The 18,574-nt window shown below is 46.3% G+C and overlaps 1 protein-coding gene across 5 annotated transcripts in view; it reads right to left on the bottom strand.

Moving 5' to 3' along the window:
• Nucleotides 1-17,592, bottom strand: part of LOC139756448 (tubulin alpha-1 chain-like) — a 225,593-nt gene extending 208,001 nt beyond the window's left edge. For all 5 annotated transcript variants that reach the window (XR_011714345.1, XR_011714346.1, XR_011714347.1 and 2 more), the window contains exon 1: nucleotides 17,474-17,592. Coding sequence is in view for 2 of the 5 variants with exons in the window: in XM_071675903.1 (XP_071532004.1) it covers nucleotides 17,474-17,488 (15 nt within the window). In the remaining 3 variants the exon portion in view is untranslated. The remainder of the gene's footprint in view (nucleotides 1-17,473) is intronic.
• Nucleotides 17,593-18,574: the final 982 nt, after the last annotated feature.

Here is an 18,574-nt window from a genome sequence, read left to right as displayed (position 1 = left end):
GCAGGTGACCTACCCCGTACACACAACCTGGCAGGTGGCCTACTCTCGTGCACACAACCTGGCAGGTGACCTACCCCCGTGCACACAACCTGGCAGGTGACCTACCCCGTGCACACAACCTGTCAAGTGACCTACCCTCGTGCACACATCCTGGCAGGTGACCTACCCTCGTGCACACAACCTGGCAGGTGACCTACCCTCGTGCACACAACCTGGCAGGTGACCTACCCCGTGCACACAACCTGGCAGGTGACCTACCCCCGTGCACACAACCTGGCAGGTGACCTACCCCGTGCACACAACCTGGCAGGTGACCTACCCTCGTGCACACAACCTGGCAGGTGACCTACCCTCGTGCACACAACCTGGCAGGTGACCTACCCTCGTGCACACAACCTGGCAGGTGACCTACCCTCGTGCACACAACCTGGCAGGTGACCTACCCTCGTGCACACAACCTGGCAGGTGACCTACCCTCGTGCACACAACCTGGCAGGTGACCTACCCCGTGCACACAACCTGGCAGGTGACCTATCCCGTGCACACAACCTGGCAGGTGACCTATCCCGTGCACACAACCTGGCAGGTGACCTACCCCCGTGCACATAACCTGGCAGGTGACCTACCCCCGTGCACACAGCTTGGCAGATGACCTACCCTCGAGCACACAACCTGGCAGGTGACCTACCCCGTGCACACAACATAGCAGGTGACCTACCCCCGTGCACACAACCTGGCAGGTGACCTACCCCGTGCACACAACCTGGCAGATGACCTACTTCCGTGTACACAACCTGGCAAGTGACCTACCCCGTGCACACAACCTGGCAGGTGACCTACCCCCGTGCACACAACCTGGCAGGTGACCTACCCTCGTGCACACAACCTGGCAGGTGACCTACCCTCGTGCACACAACCTGGCAGGTGACCTACCCTCGTGCACATAACCAGGCAGGTGACCTACCCTCGTGCACACAACCTGGCAGGTGACCTACCCTCGTGCACACAACCTGGCAGGTGACCTACCCCGTGCACACATCCTGGCAGGTGACCTACCCCGTGCACACAACCTGGCAGGTGACCTACCCCGTGCACACAACCTGGCAGGTGACCTACCCTCGTGCACACAACCTGGCAGGTGACCTACCCTCGTGCACACAACCTGGCAGGTGACCTACCCCGTGCACACATCCTGGCAGGTGACCTACCCCGTACACACAACCTGGCAGGTGACCTACTCTCGTGCACACAACCTGGCAGGTGACCTACCCCCGTGCACACAACCTGGCAGGTGACCTACCCCGTGCACACAACCTGTCAAGTGACCTACCCTCGTGCACACATCCTGGCAGGTGACCTACCCTCGTGCACACAACCTGGCAGGTGACCTACCCTCGTGCACACAACCTGGCAGGTGACCTACCCACGTGCACACAACCTGGCAGGTGACCTACCCCCGTGCACACAACCTGGCAGGTGACCTACCCCGTGCACACAACCTGGCAGGTGACCTACCCTCGTGCACACAACCTGGCAGGTGACCTACCCTCGTGCACACAACCTGGCAGGTGACCTACCCTCGTGCACACAACCTGGCAGGTGACCTACCCTCGTGCACACAACCTGGCAGGTGACCTACCCTCGTGCACACAACCTGGCAGGTGACCTACCCTCGTGCACACAACCTGGCAGGTGACCTACCCCGTGCACACAACCTGGCAGGTGACCTATCCCGTGCACACAACCTGGCAGGTGACCTACCCCGTGCACACAACCTGGCAGGTGACCTACCCCGTGCACATAACCTGGCAGGTGACCTACCCCCGTGCACACAGCTTGGCAGATGACCTACCCTCGAGCACACAACCTGGCAGGTGACCTACCCCGTGCACACAACCTAGCAGGTGACCTACCCCCGTGCACACAACCTGGCAGGTGACCTACCCCGTGCACACAACCTGGCAGATGACCTACTTCCGTGTACACAACCTGGCAAGTGACCTACCCCGTGCACACAACCTGGCAGGTGACCTACCCCCGTGCACACAACCTGGCAGGTGACCTACCCTCGTGCACACAACCTGGCAGGTGACCTACCCTCGTGCACACAACCTGGCAGGTGACCTACCCTCGTGCACATAACCAGGCAGGTGACCTACCCTCGTGCACACAACCTGGCAGGTGACCTACCCCCGTGCACACAACCTGGCAGGTCACCTACCCACGTGCACACAACCTGGCAGGTGACCTACCCACGTGCACACAACCTGGCAGGTGACCTACCCCCGTGCACACAACCTGGCAGATTACCTACCCTCGTGCACACAACCTGGCAGGTGACCTACCCTCGAGCACACAACCTGGCAGGTGACCTACCCTCGTGCACACAACCTGGCAGGTGACCTACCCCCGTGCATACAACCTGGCAGATGACCTACCCTCGTGCACACAACCTGGCAGGTGACCTACCCTCGTGCACACAACCAGGCAGGTGACCTACCCCGTGCACACAACCTGGCAGGTGACCTACCCCCGTGCACACAACCTGGCAGGTGACCTACCCCGTGCACACAACCTGGCAGGTGACCTACCCACGTGCACACAACCTGGCAGGTGACCTACCCCCATGCACACAACCTGGCAGGTGACCTACCCCGTGCACACAACCTGGCAGGTGACCTACCCCCGTGCACACAACCTGGCAGGTGACCTACCCTCGTGCACACAACCTGGCAGGTGACCTACCCCGTGCACACAACCTGGCAGGTGACCTATCCCGTGCACACAACCTGGCAGGTGACCTACCCCCATGCACACAACCTGGCAGATGACCTACCCCGTGCACACAACCTGGCAGATGACCTACCCCGTGCACACAACCTGGCAGATTACCTACCCTCGTGCACACAACCTGGCAGGAGACCTATCCCCGTGCACACAACCTGGCAGATGACCTATCCCCGTGCACACAACCTGGCAGATGACCTACCACCGTGCACACAACCTGGCAGATGACCTACCCCCGTGCACACAACCTGGCAGGTGACCTACACCCGTGCACACAACCTGGCAAATGACCTGACACGTGCACGAAGCCTAGCAGGTGATCTGACCCGTGCGCACAGCATGACAAATGACCTCCCAGTGCACACAGCCTAGCAGGTGACCTGACCTGTCCACAAAGCCTGGCAGGTGACCTGATTGGCGCACACAGTCTGGCAGGTGACATCCACCTGTGCACACAGCCTGGCAGGTGATCTGACCCGTACATACAGCCTAGTAGGTGACCTGACCCGTACACACTTGGTAGGTAAAGCCTGGCATGTGACCTGACCCGTGCACACAGCTTGGCAGGTGACCTGATCTGTGCACAAAGTTTGGCAGGTAACTTGTTCCGTGCACACAGCCTGGCAGGTAAACTGACCTGTGCATACAGCATGGCAGGTAATCTGACCCGTGCATACATCATGACAGGTAATCTGACCCGTGCATACATCATGACAGGTAATCTGACCCGTGCATACAGCATGGCAGGTAATCTGACCCGTGCATACATCATGACAGGTAATCTGACCCGTGCATACATCATGACAGGTAATCTGACCCGTGCATACATCATGGCAGGTAATCTGACCCGTGCATACATCATGACAGGTAATCTGACCCGTGCATACATCATGGCAGGTAATCTGACCCGTGCATACAGCATGGCAGGTAATCTGACCCGTGCATACAGCATGACAGGTAATCTGACCCGTGCATACAGCATGACAGGTAATCTGACCCGTGCATACAGCATGGCAGGTAATCTGACCCGTGCATACATCATGACAGGTAATCTGACCCGTGCATACATCATGACAGGTAATCTGACCCGTGCATACATCATGACAGGTAATCTGACCCGTGCATACATCATGACAGGTAATCTGACCCGTGCATACATCATGACAGGTAATCTGACCCGTGCATACATCATGACAGGTAATCTGACCCGTGCATACATCATGGCAGGTAATCTGACCCGTGCATACATCATGACAGGTAATCTGACCCGTGCATACATCATGGCAGGTAATCTGACCCGTGCATACAGCATGGCAGGTAATCTGACCCGTGCATACATCATGACAGGTAATCTGACCCGTGCATACATCATGACAGGTAATCTGACCCGTGCATACATCATGACAGGTAATCTGACCCGTGCATACATCATGACAGGTAATCTGACCCGTGCATACATCATGACAGGTAATCTGACCCGTGCATACATCATGACAGGTAATCTGACCCGTGCATACATCATGACAGGTAATCTGACCCGTGCATACATCATGGCAGGTAATCTGACCCGTGCATACATCATGACAGGTAATCTGACCCGTGCATACATCATGGCAGGTAATCTGACCCGTGCATACAGCATGGCAGGTAATCTGACCCGTGCATACAGCATGACAGGTAATCTGACCCGTGCATACAGCATGACAGGTAATCTGACCCGTGCATACAGCATGGCAGGTAATCTGACCCGTGCATACATCATGACAGGTAATCTGACCCGTGCATACATCATGACAGGTAATCTGACCCGTGCATACATCATGACAGGTAATCTGACCCGTGCATACATCATGACAGGTAATCTGACCCGTGCATACATCATGACAGGTAATCTGACCCGTGCATACATCATGACAGGTAATCTGACCCGTGCATACATCATGACAGGTAATCTGACCTGTGCATACATCATGACAGGTAATCTGACCCGTGCATACAGCATGGCAGGTAATCTGACCCGTGCATACAGCATGGCAGGTAATCTGACCCGTGCATACATCATGACAGGTAATCTGACCCGTGCATACAGCATGACAGGTAATCTGACCCGTGCATACAGCATGACAGGTAATCTGACCCGTGCATACATCATGACAGGTAATCTGACCCGTGCATACAGCATGACAGGTAATCTGACCCGTGCATACAGCATGGCAGGTAATCTGACCCGTGCATACAGCATGACAGGTAAACTGACCCGTGCATACATCATGACAGGTAATCTGACCCGTGCATACATCATGACAGGTAATCTGACCCGTGCATACATCATGACAGGTAATCTGACCCGTGCATACAGCCTGGCAGGTAATCTGACCCGTGCATACATCATGACAGGTAATCTGACCCGTGCATACATCATGACAGGTAATCTGACCCGTGCATACATCATGACAGGTAATCTGACCCGTGCATACAGCCTGGCAGGTAATCTGACCCGTGCATACATCATGACAGGTAATCTGACCCGTGCATACATCATGACAGGTAATCTGACCCGTGCATACATCATGACAGGTAATCTGACCCGTGCATACATCATGACAGGTAATCTGACCCGTGCATACATCATGACAGGTAATCTGACCTGTGCATACATCATGACAGGTAATCTGACCCGTGCATACATCATGACAGGTAATCTGACCCGTGCATACATCATGACAGGTAATCTGACCCGTGCATACATCATGACAGGTAATCTGACCCGTGCATACATCATGACAGGTAATCTGACCCGTGCATACATCATGACAGGTAATCTGACCCGTGCATACAGCATGACAGGTGGTTACTGTGTAATCATTATGGGATCATGTCGTCCCTCACCATCTGGACGTCACAACAACACGGGTAATATGGTTCTGGAGCAGCCGTGTGCTGCCCACACATCCGTCTTTATACACATTACTTCCCCTCGGTCATGTACATGACCTGACCTGACCTGACCTACGTAGTGGCAGGAGTAATGTGTCTGTCTCGTGAGGGTAAGGTTTCCTCGTCTCCCTCCATCATCCTTAGTGAATATTACCAAGAATTCCTTCCTCCTGGTGATGGCCTTAGCCTACCAATGATACACCTTCCTGCAGGACGACGCTCGTTCAACATAATCATTACAGGTCATCCAAACATCTGAACTGTGTTTCACAATTCTCCTTGTTACACTTATATCAAATATTGCCTCTGAGAAGGTCATGGCCTCTAGTAATAGTATCTTAATAAGTACCTATTCCTTCTTCAACATTGCCTCTCTGGCCGCACCATCATTTTTTTCCCACCAGAAATCATCATTGACTCGTGTATTCAACTGTTTTATCATCAAATTCTTGGTTTAGGTGAAGCAGTATTTACTGTAGAGTTTACTTCATCCTCCATTAGTCGCCCGCCAACACTCGCCATAGCTGGCCTTGGCGCTCGCTTCAACTTCCCATCCAACAAACCATAAACTACTCTAACTGTGTATAGCACTATCTCTATAAATGTGTATAACACTATCTCCATAACTGTGTATAGTACTATCTCCATAACTGTGCCTGATCCACACATCCTCTACCACTTCTGAAACCACACTGCTCTTCCCCAGTCTGATGCTCTGTACAGACCTTGACCCTCTCAATCAATACCCTCCCATATAATTTCCCAGGAATAACCAAAAAACTAATGCCTCTGTAGTTTGAACATTCATCTCTATCTCCTTTGCTTTTGTACAATGGCACTATGCATGCATTCCGCCAATCCTCAGGCACTTCACCATGATCCATACATACACTGAATATCCTTACCAACCAATCAACAACACAGTCACCCCCTTTCATAAAGAATTCAACTGAAATACCATCCAAAACAGCCGCCTTGACGGATCTCATCATAAGGCTTTCACCACCTCTTCTCTCTTCACCAAACCACTCTCCCTGACTCTCTCACTTCGCACACCATCCTACATCTATCACTCCATCATCAAACACATTCAAAAAAAATTCAAAATACTCACTCCATCTCCGCACATCACCACAACTTGTTATTACCTCCCCATTAGCCCCCTTTACCGTGTTCCCATTTGTTCTCTTGTCTTACGCGCTTTATTTACCTCCTTCCAAAACATCTTTTTATTCTCCCTAAGATTAATGATACTCTCCCACCCCAACTCTCATTTGCCCTCTTTTTCAACTCTTGTACGTTTCTCTTAACCTCCTGCCGCTTTCTCTTATACAACTCTTGGTCACTTGCACTCCTTCCTTGTAAGTATCGTCACACGCCTCTCTTTTCTCTTTCACTAACAGTTTTTTACTTCTTCATCTAACCACTCAGTGCCCTTTCTAATCTGCCCACCTCCCACCTTTCTCATGCCAAAGGCATCTTTTGCACAAGCCATCACTGCTTCCCTAAATACATCCCATTCCTCACCCACTCCCCTCATGTCATTTGCTCCCACCTTTTGCCATTCTACATTCGCCCCCTCCTGGTACTTCCTCACAAGTCTCCTTTCCAAGCTCACTTACTCTCACCACTATCTTCTCCCCAGCATTATCTCTTTTTTTTTTTTTTTTTGAAACACTCTACATATATTCACCTTCGCCTCCACAAGATAGTGATCAGGCATCCCTCCAGCAGCCCCTCTCAGCACATTAACATCCAAAAGTCTCTCTTTTACACGCCTATCAATTAACACGTAATCCAATAATATCCTTTGACCATCTCTCCTACTCACATTCGTTACTTGTGTATATCTCTTCTTAAACCAGGTATTCCCAATCACCAGTCTTTTTTCAGCAAAACAAATCCACAAGCTCTTCACCATTTCCTTTCAAAACAATGAATGCCCCAAGTACACCAATTATACCCTCAACTGCCACATTACTCACGTTCACATTTAAATCAACCAACTCTAACACGCAGTCTCGTGCACCAAAACTGCTGGCACACTCACTCAGCTGCTCCCAAAACAATTGCCTCTTATGATCTTTCTTCTCATGACCTGTTACATAGACACCAATAATCACCCATCTCTCCCCACCCACTTTCAGTTTTATCCACGTCAATCTAGAATGCACTTTCTTACGCTCTGTCACACACTCCCACGACTTCTGTTTCCTTAGCTCTTGTACTCTCACCAACTCATGACTTTACTCCCAGAACATCCACATTCCTTTCCTCAAACATACTACATATCTCTCCTTCTCACCTTAATTACGTCCACACACATTCAGACACCCCAATCTAAGCCTTCGAGGATTGTGAGCACTCCCCGTTTGACTCCTCTCTCACCCCTTTTAGTCGCCTTTTACGACACGCGGGGAATACGTGGGAAGTATCATTTCTCCCCTATCCTCAGTGATATATATTATTGTATTATCATTATTATTATTATTATTATTATTATTATCATTATTATCATCATTATTATCATTAGTATTTTCATTATCTTTATTATTTTTTTTTTTTTTTTTTTTTTTTTTTTTTTTTTATACTTTGTCGCTGTCTCCCGCGTTTGCGAGGTAGCGCAAGGAAACAGACGAAAGAAATGGCCCAACCCCCCCCCCCCCATACACATGTACATACACACGTCCACACACGCAAATATACATACCTACACAGCTTTCCATGGTTTACCCCAGACGCTTCACATGCCTTGCTTCAATCCACTGACAGCACGTCAACCCCTGTATACCACATGACTCCAATTCACTCTATTTCTTGCCCTCCTTTCACCCTCCTGCATGTTCAGGCCCCGATCACACAAAATCTTTTTCACTCCATCTTTCCACCTCCAATTTGGTCTCCCTCTTCTCCTCGTTCCCTCCACCTCCGACACATATATCCTCTTGGTCAATCTCTCCTCACTCATTCTCTCCATGTGCCCAAACCATTTCAAAACACCCTCTTCTGCTCTCTCAACCACGCTCTTTTTATTTCCACACCTCTCTCTTACCCTTACGTTACTTACTCGATCAAACCACCTCACACCACACATTGTCCTCAAACATCTCATTTCCAGCACATCCATCCTCCTGCGCACATCTCTATCCATAGCCCACGCCTCGCAACCATACAACATTGTTGGAACCACTATTCCCTCAAACATACCCATTTTTGCTTTCCGAGATAATGTTCTCGACTTCCACACATTTTTCAAGGCTCCCAAAATTTTCGCCCCCTCCCCCACCCTATGATCCACTTCCGCTTCCATGGTTCCATCCGCTGACAGATCCACTCCCAGATATCTAAAACACTTCACTTCCTCCAGTTTTTCTCCATTCAAACTCACCTCCCAATTGACTTGACCCTCACCCCTACGGTACCTAATAACCTTGCTCTTATTCACATTTACTCTCAACTTTCTTCTTCCACACACTTTACCAAACTCAGTCACCAGCTTCTGCAGTTTCTCACATGAATCAGCCACCAGCGCTGTATCATCAGCGAACAACAACTGACTCACTTCCCAAGCTCTCTCATCCCCAACAGACTTCATACTTGCCCCTCTTTCCAGGACTCTTGCATTTACCTCCCTTACAACCCCATCCATAAACAAATTAAACAACCATGGAGACATCACACACCCCTGCCGCAAACCTACATTCACTGAGAACCAATCACTTTCCTCTCTTCCTACACGTACACATGCCTTACATCCTCGATAAAAACTTTTCACTGCTTCTAACAACTTGCCTCCCACACCATATATTCTTAATACCTTCCACAGAGCATCTCTATCAACTCTATCATATGCCTTCTCCAGATCCATAAATGCTGCATACAAATCCATTTGCTTTTCTAAGTATTTCTCACATACATTCTTCAAAGCAAACACCTGATCCACACATCCTCTACCACTTCTGAAACCGCACTGCTCTTCCCCAATCTGATGCTCTGTACATGCCTTCACCCTCTCAATCAATACCCTCCCATATAATTTACCAGGAATACTCAACAAACTTATACCTCTGTAATTTGAGCACTCACTCTTATCCCCTTTGCCTTTGTACAATGGCACTATGCACGCATTCCGCCAATCCTCAGGCACCTCACCATGAGTCATACATACATTAAATAACCTTACCAACCAGTCAACAATATTATTATTATTATTATTATCATTATTATTATTAATGTCATTATTATTATCATTATTATTATTATCTTATTCTATTCTTTAATTTACTATTATACTTTGTCGCTGTCTCCCGCGTTAGCGAGGTAGCGCAAGGAAACAGACAAAGGAATGGTCCAACCCACCCACACACACGTGTATGCATACACGCCCACACACGCACAAACATACCTATCCATTTCAACGTATATATACATATACATACACAGACATACATATATATACACACGTACATATTCCTACTTGCTGCCTTTATCCATTCTTGTCGCCACACATTATCATTATTATTATCATTGCCATTTTCATAGTAACACGTAATCGCCGTTTCCCGCATTAGCGAGGTAGCACCAGAAAACAGACGAACAACCCATTCACTCATATACGCATATGCATACATAAACGCCCATACACGCACATATACATACATAAACACATCAACTTATACATACACAGACATATACATATATACACATGTACTTTTCCAAACTCAATCAGACTTCTGCAGTTTCTCACTCGAATCAGCCACCAGTGCTGTACCATCGGCGAACAACAAGTGACACTTCCCAGGCCCTCTCATGCACAACAGACTGCTCCTCTCTCCAATCTCTTGCATTTACATCCCTAACCACCCCATACATAAACAAATTAAACAACCATGGGGACATCACGCACCCCTGCCGCAGACCGACCTTCACTGGTAGCCAATTACTCTCCTCTCTTCCTACTCGTACATATGCCTTACATCACTGATAAAAACCTTTCACTGCTTCCAGCAAATTGCCCCCCACACCATATACTCTTAATACCTTCCACAAAGCATCTCTATCCACCCTATCATATGCCTTCTCCAGATCCATAATTGCTACATACAAATCCATCTATTTTTCTGTATTTCTCACATACATTCTTCAAAGCAAACACCTGATTCACACATCCTCTACTACTTCTGAAACCACACTGTTCCTCCCTAATCTGATGCTCTATACATGCCTTCACCCTCTCAGTCAATACCCTACCATACAATATTCCAGGAACACTCAACAACTGACAGTCACTTGTTTACCAAATGGTGTCCTAGCTACGTCGTTTCGTTGTATATCAACTGACTCTTATATTTCTTTCTTGGATCTCCCTTAATGATGTGATTATTACACGAAAGCGCCCTTGGGAACTTTTGTTTCATTTGCCCGTTGACTCATAGGAATATACTTGATCACGCGCTCAACTGTGATCCTTTCCAATATATATGTGAATATATGTAGCACTTATGCATTTTAACTTTCTAAAAGGGGAAACAGAAGAAAGAGTCACGCGGGGAGTGCTCATCCTCCTCGAAGGCTCAGATTGGAGTGTCTAAATGTGTGTGGATGCAACCAAGATAAGAAAAAATGAGAGATAGGTAGTATGTTTGAGGAAAGGAACCTGGATGTTTTGGTTCTGAGTGAAACGAAGCTCAAAGGTAAAGGGAAAGAGTGGTTTGGTAATGTCTTGGGAGTAAAGTCAGGGGTTAGTGAGAGGACAAGAGCAAGGGAAGAAGTAGCACTACTCCTGAAACAGGAGTGGTGGAAGTATGTGATAGAGTGTAAGAAAGTAAACTCTAGATTCATATGGGTAAAAGTGAAAGATGATGGAGAGAGATGGGTGATTATTGGTGCATATGCACCTGGGCATGAGAAGAAAGATCATGAGAGACAAGTGTTTTGGGAGTAGCTGAGTGAGTGTGTTAGTAGTTTTGATGCACGATACCGGGTTATAGTGATGGGTGATTTGAATGCAAAGGTGAGTAATGTGGCAGTTGAGGGAATAATTGGTGTACATGGGTGTTCAGTGTTGTAAATGGAAATGGTGAAGAGCTTGTAGATTTATGTGCTGAAAAAGGACTGGTGATTGGGAATACCTGGTTTAAAAAGAGAGATATACATAAGTATACATATGTAAGTAGGAGAGATGGCCAGAGAGCGTTATAGGATTACGTGGTAATTGATAGGCGCACGAAAGAAAGACTTTTGGATGTTAATGTGCTGAGAGGTGCAACTGAAGGGATGTGTGATCATTATCTTCTGGAGGCGAAACTGAAGATTTGTAGAGGTTTTCAGAAAAGAAGAGAGAATGTTGGAATGAAGAGAGTGGTGAGAGTAAGTGAACTTGGGAAGGAGACTTATGTGAGGAAGTACCAGGAGAGACTGAGTACGGAATGGAAAAAGGTGAGAACAAAGGATGTAAGGGGAGTGGGGGAGGAATGGGATGTATTTAGGGAAGTAGTGGTGGCTTGTGCAAAAGATGCTTGTGGCATGAGAAGTGTGGGAGGTGGGCAGATTAGAAAGGGTAGTAAGTGGAGGGATGAAGAAGTAAGATTATTAGTGAAAGAGAAGAGAGAGGCATTTGGACGATTTTTGCAGGGAAATAATGCAAATGACTGGGAGATGTATAAAAGAAAGAGGCAGGAGGTCAAGAGCAAGGTGCAAGAGGTGAAAAAGAGGGCAAATGAGAGTTGGGGTGAGAGAGTATCATTAAATTTTAGGGAGAATAAAAAGATGTTTTGGAAGGACGTAAATAAAGTGGGTAAGACAAGAGAACAAATGGGAACATCAGTGAAGGGGGCTAATGGGGAGGTGATAACAATTAGTGGTGATGTGAGAAAGAGATGGAGTGAGTATTCTAAAGGTTTGTTGAATGTGTTTGAGGATAGAGTGGCAGATTTAGGGTGTTTTGGTCGAGGCGGTGTTCAAAGTGAGAGGGTTAGGGAGAATGATTTGATAAAGAGAAGAGGTAGAAAAAGCTTTGCGAAAGATGAAAGCCAGCAAGGCAGCGGGTTTGGATGGTATTGCAGTGGAATTTATTAAAAAGGGGGTGACTGTATTGTTGACTGGCTGGTAAGATTATCTAATGTATGTATGACTCATGGTGGGGTGCCTGAGGCTTGGCGGAATGCATGCATAGTGCCATTGTACAAAGGCAAAGGGTATTGATTGAGAGGGTGAAGGCATGTACAAAGCATCAGATTGGGGAAGAGCAGTGTGGTTTCAGAAGTGGTAGAGGATGTGTGGATCAGGTGTTTGCTTTGAAGAATGTATGCGAGAAATACTTAGAAAAGCAAATGGATTCGTATGTAGTATTTATGGATCTAAAGACGGCATATGATAGAGTTGATGGGGATGCTCTGTGGAAGGTATTAAGAATATATGGTGTGGGAGGCAAGTTGTTAGAAGCAGTTAAAAGTTTTTATCGAGGATGTAAGGCGTGTGTACGTGTAGAAAGAGAGGAAAGTGATTGGCTCTCAGTGAATGTAGGTTTGCGGCAGGGGTGCGTGATGTCTCCATGGTTGTTTAATTTGTTTATGGATGGGGTTGTTAGGGAGGTGAATGCAAGACTTCTGGAAAGAGGGGCAAGTATGCAGTCTGTTGTGGATGACAGAGCTTGGGAAGTGAGTCAGTTGTTGTTCGCTGATGATACAGCGCTGGTGGCTGATTCGTGTGAGAAACTGCAGAGGCAGGTGACTGAGTTTGGTAGCGTGTGTGAAAGAAGAAAGCTGAGAGTAATTGCGAATAAGAGCAAGGTTATTAGGTACAGCAGGGTTGAGAGGCAAGTCAACTGGGAGGTGAGTTTTAATGGAGAAAAACTGGAGAAAGTGAAGTGTTTTAGATATCTGGGAGTGGATTTGGCAGCGGATGGAGCCATGGAAGCGGAAGTGAGTCATAGGGTGGGAGAGGCGGCGAAAGTTCTAGGAGCGTTGAAAAATGTGTGGAAGGCGAGAACTTTATCTCAGAAAGCAAAAATGGGTATGTTTGAAGGAATAGTGGTTCCAACAATGTGGGCATGGGCTATAGATAGAGTTGTGCGGAGGAGGGTGGATGTGCTGGAAATGAGATGTTTGAGGACAATATGTGGTGTGAGGTGGTTTCATCGAGTAATGAGAAGGTAAGAGAGATGTGTTCTAATAAAAAGAGTACGGTTGAGAGAGCAGAAGAGGGTGTTTTGAAATGGTTTGGTCACATGGAGAGAATGAGTGAGGAAAGATTGACAAAGAGGATATATGTGTCAGAGGTGGAGGGAACGAGGAGAAGTGGGAGACCAAATTGGAGGGGGAAAGATGGAGTGAAAAAGATTTTGAGTGATCGGGGCCTAAACATGCAGGAGGGTGAACAAGGATTAGAGTGAATTGGAACGATGTGGTATACCGGGGTCGACGTACTGTGAATGGATTGAACCAGGGCATGTGAAGCGTCTGGGGTAAACCATGGAAAGTTTTGTGGAGCCTGGATGTGGAAAGGCAGCTGTGGTTTCGGTACACCACACATGACAGCTAGAGACTGAGTGTGAACGAATGGGGCCTTTGTTGTCTTTTCCTAGCGCTACCTCGCCTACATGCGAGGGGAGAGGGTTGTCATTTCATGTGTGGCGGGGTGGCGACGGGAATGAACAAGGACAGCAAGTATGAAGCACATGTGTCTATATGTATATGTCTGTGTGTGTATATATATGTATAGGATGAGATGTAAAGGTATGAATATGTGCGTGTGTGGACGTGCATGTATATACATGAGTATGTGGGTGGGTTGGGCCATTCTTTCGTATGTTTCCTTGCGCTACCTCGCTAACGCGGGAGACAGCGACAAAGTATAATAGAATATATATATATATATATATATATATATATATATATATATATATATATATATATATATATATATATAGTCTTTACTCATATGTATGTATCCACACACAAATACACACGCACCAGCCTAAGCCAGGTACCCATTTATCGACCAGCCACGAGGATGAACACCTGGGTTGCGTGTAGGCTGACTGCCACACCCAGGTTTCGAACTCTTGCGGGTCTGAACCCAGGCTGTCCGATATTGATCTATGGTCAGTAACGTTAACCACCTAATTACCTACTGACACTAACTTCATGAGGAGGAAGCTTTACACAGGGTCTCCATCTTTTTCACTCTCCACAATCATCCAACTTTTTAACGAGTTTACTATCCAGTTCACTGTCTTACATTAAGTTTAATGCCCATTAATCTATTGCTCTCATACTATGAAAGTAGGTACTTCTTTACACATTTTCTAACAAGTTCCTTGCTTAATATCATGTTATAGCTTCTGGCTGTTCCATCATTGAATCTTTCCAAACACTGATGATGACTGACTGACTATCTACATCATGAAAAAGATTGTCATCAAGTTACTCTTCTGTTGTCCACACTGGCCACAGTTAACGTCTCTAGCTTTTCCCTTTAACTTGGTTCTCTGAATTTCGGTACCATCTATGTTGCCCTCCTGTACACTTGATCTTTGTGTTCCTGCTAATGTGGTAACTGAACTAGAGCTGCACATTGTAGTATGGAGCTAATGTGGGATATGAACAGTTTGCTAAGTATTTCCATATTCAAATGTTATCATAATATTTGCTATGAGACACTTGGTCTGCTCTACTGTAGTATTAATGCGACTCACGCTAAGCTTAGGCAATGTGTTTCTCTCTTTACAAGGAAATAGCAACAATATATTTGTGTATTTCTTAATGTGAGAATTATGAGCGTGTATGCAATTGTCATTATTTTGTATATGAAAAATGTGAAAGGAATTTATCTCACTGTCCCTCATAATCTTATTCACAGAAAAACTTATGAGATAGCAATGAAAACCGTCTGTCCGTCCGTGCGTATACATTGTGTACGTAGCCTTGCCTGCCATCGTAACAGTCACAAGCAGGCAGGACCTTCCTGGCAACATTTACCTCACCATCATCTCTGATAACTTCTTGTTATTTGAAATCTTTAATGTGTTTCTCGAATATACCTAATCGTATGTAAATGATAGTATATAACTGATGGTATTTAACTGATACTATATACCTGATGGTATGTATCTGATGGTATATAACTGATAGCATATACCTGATGGTATATACCTGATAGTATATACCTGATCGTATGTAACTGATAGTATATAACTGATGGTATATACCTGATAGTATATACCTGATAGTATATACCTGATAGTATATACCTGATGGTATATACCTGATAGTATATACCTGATGGTATATACCTGATCGTATGTAATTGATAGTATATAACTGATGGTATATACCTGATAGTATATACCTGATGGTATTTACCTGATAGTAAATACCTGATGGTATATATCTAATGGTATACAACTGATGGTATATACCGGATGGTATATACCTGATAGCATATACCTGATGGTATATAACTGATGGTATATACCTGATAGTATATACCTGATGGTATTTACCTGATAGTAAATACCTGATGGTATATATCTAATGGTATACAACTGATGGTATATACCGGATGGTATATACCTGATAGCATATACCTGATGGTATATAACTGATGGTATATACCTGATGGTATTGCTTTACATTATACCAACATTACCTAGTTGCTGGACTAAAGACGATGTCTATCCATGATAAAATTTTCCATCATACAATTATGTCTTGACAATAAACCTCATCTTAGTTATATGGCCACCTTTCATTTCTTGTTAGCACACTCCCCTCTCTCTCTCTCTCTCTCTCTCTCTCTCTCTCTCTCTCTCTCTCTCTCTCTCGTGGAATTCTCTTTCCTGATCATATTAACATAGAGTCCCAGACGCGAAGTGTAGTGGCCGGCTAAACTTGCTCTTTACCCCCCCCCCCCTAAACACACACACACACACACACACACACACACACACACATTTCCAACATTGATTGCCAGTTAAGTGGCAGCCTAGCTTTACCATATCTCCCACCTATACAAGTGGCAGCCCAGCTTTACCACTTCTCCCACTTATACAAGTGGGCACAAGTTAATGACATCACAGGAACATAACGGCTAACATGTTACGTTCACTTGGGAAACTATGTTGCCCTGGGCAAGCTCGCTAACCGTGTATGTGGTACTAATATATTTACCATTATTATGGTAGTCTTAGTTTATTGTTACTTCATCCAAATATTGAAATCAATACCATATCTATCATGACCTTTGGCTGATAGATAATGAGGTGGGCCAGCAGATGACCCATACATTACAATACCGTACAAGCAAACTCTTGTCCATGGTGTCATATTGTTTCATACAATAAATGCCTTCATGAATTTTCTTTACCATGTGTATTGCTTATATACAATCATGTTTTGATTCCTTCGTTCATGACAAACTAGCTGAGGAAAATATCATCAAGAAAGCTCGCCTTACGGCTAAACTCACCAAAATAGATCTATACAAACTTATTTGTTTATCAATCAAAATGTCAAGTGTACACAGTGGCAACCTCTGATCAACTTTACATCATCCTACGTAAAGTTATTCAAAACTTTCCAGTTTCCTCAAACAGTTAGTGACGCCACACACTGTGTGTGTACCCGGCCAGACGGATACAATATACACGTATAGCAGCAAGGCTGCCACAGAGGTACAAGTCGGTCATATATCATGACCTTTGACTTATAACACAAAATACAAGTGGGTGTCTGTCAAGTTAACTTACTCCTCCGCTGACCATTTTGTAAGAAGTTAATTCTCTGCGTGAGAAGTAACGAGCAGACCCGACCCGGTGGTGTGTGTGTGGGAGCAGCCTGAAGCAGAGACACGCGTGGAAGGTAAGCACTCCGCTGACTGAGGAGGGCCGCGCCCTCAGCCTGGCCTCCCCTCACTCGACTTAACCTTGACCAATCACAGGCCACGACCCCACAACCAGCCAATCATTAGACGTAGTTCAGACATGTAGGAGGAGCTCCGGCTGGAAGGAACACATACTTGAACCAGTTCCTGTGAACATAAAATTTTCTTTATTTATGAATCATTTCCCGAAATAAGTCGGAACTCCTGTTAAATGCCAGATGCTCATGTTCCTTGTGGCTGTACAACGAACGTATCAAGAGTTACAACGGTGTACGTAAGGCTACGTGTTCTGAGGTAATTACGGTATGATGATAGTGCCCTCCGATGGTCCCAGCCAGTCCTCCTCATGTTTGGCAAACCCAAGTGTAATGATATTCTGCCAATACCTAACAAGTCTGCCGTCGACCTACACTACGTATGACATACATACATACATACCGGCCACATATGGATCATCAGAGTCGACCAAATAAAAGAAGGATTCCTGTAGCATTACCACAGTGTGGGGGGGGGGGGGGGTTAGCATAGTTCAAGCGTCACAGGTGAGGAGCGATTGGTATGTATCCAACAGCATACAACATCATCACTTCTATGTGACCAGCAGCATACATGATCGCTTCTATGTGACCAGCAGCATACATGGTCTCTTCTATGTGGCCAGCAGCATACATGATCGCTTCTATGTGACCAGCAGCATACATGGTCTCTTCTATGTGGCCAGCAGCATACAACATGGTCTCTTCTATGTGGCCAGCAGCATACAACATGATGACTACTACGAAAACATTTATGTATGCGGGAGGCTTGAGGACTGAAGATGCTGCTGGTCTGACTGAGCCATGCTGTGTCTGCCACAGAGGCCGATGGTGGAGATAAGACCAGCTGTGCTGTGCTGTGCTATGGGCTGAGAAACGTAATCTTTACTACGAGAAAAGTTCCCAGAAGGTTCCTGCAGCTCATGTGAAAC

Source organism: Panulirus ornatus, chromosome 21, assembly GCF_036320965.1.
Source record: "Panulirus ornatus isolate Po-2019 chromosome 21, ASM3632096v1, whole genome shotgun sequence".
Classification (NCBI taxonomy): Eukaryota; Metazoa; Arthropoda; class Malacostraca; order Decapoda; family Palinuridae; genus Panulirus; species Panulirus ornatus.
Note: the sequence above shows the minus strand (reverse complement) of the source record. Positions and strands in the feature narration are given on the sequence as shown.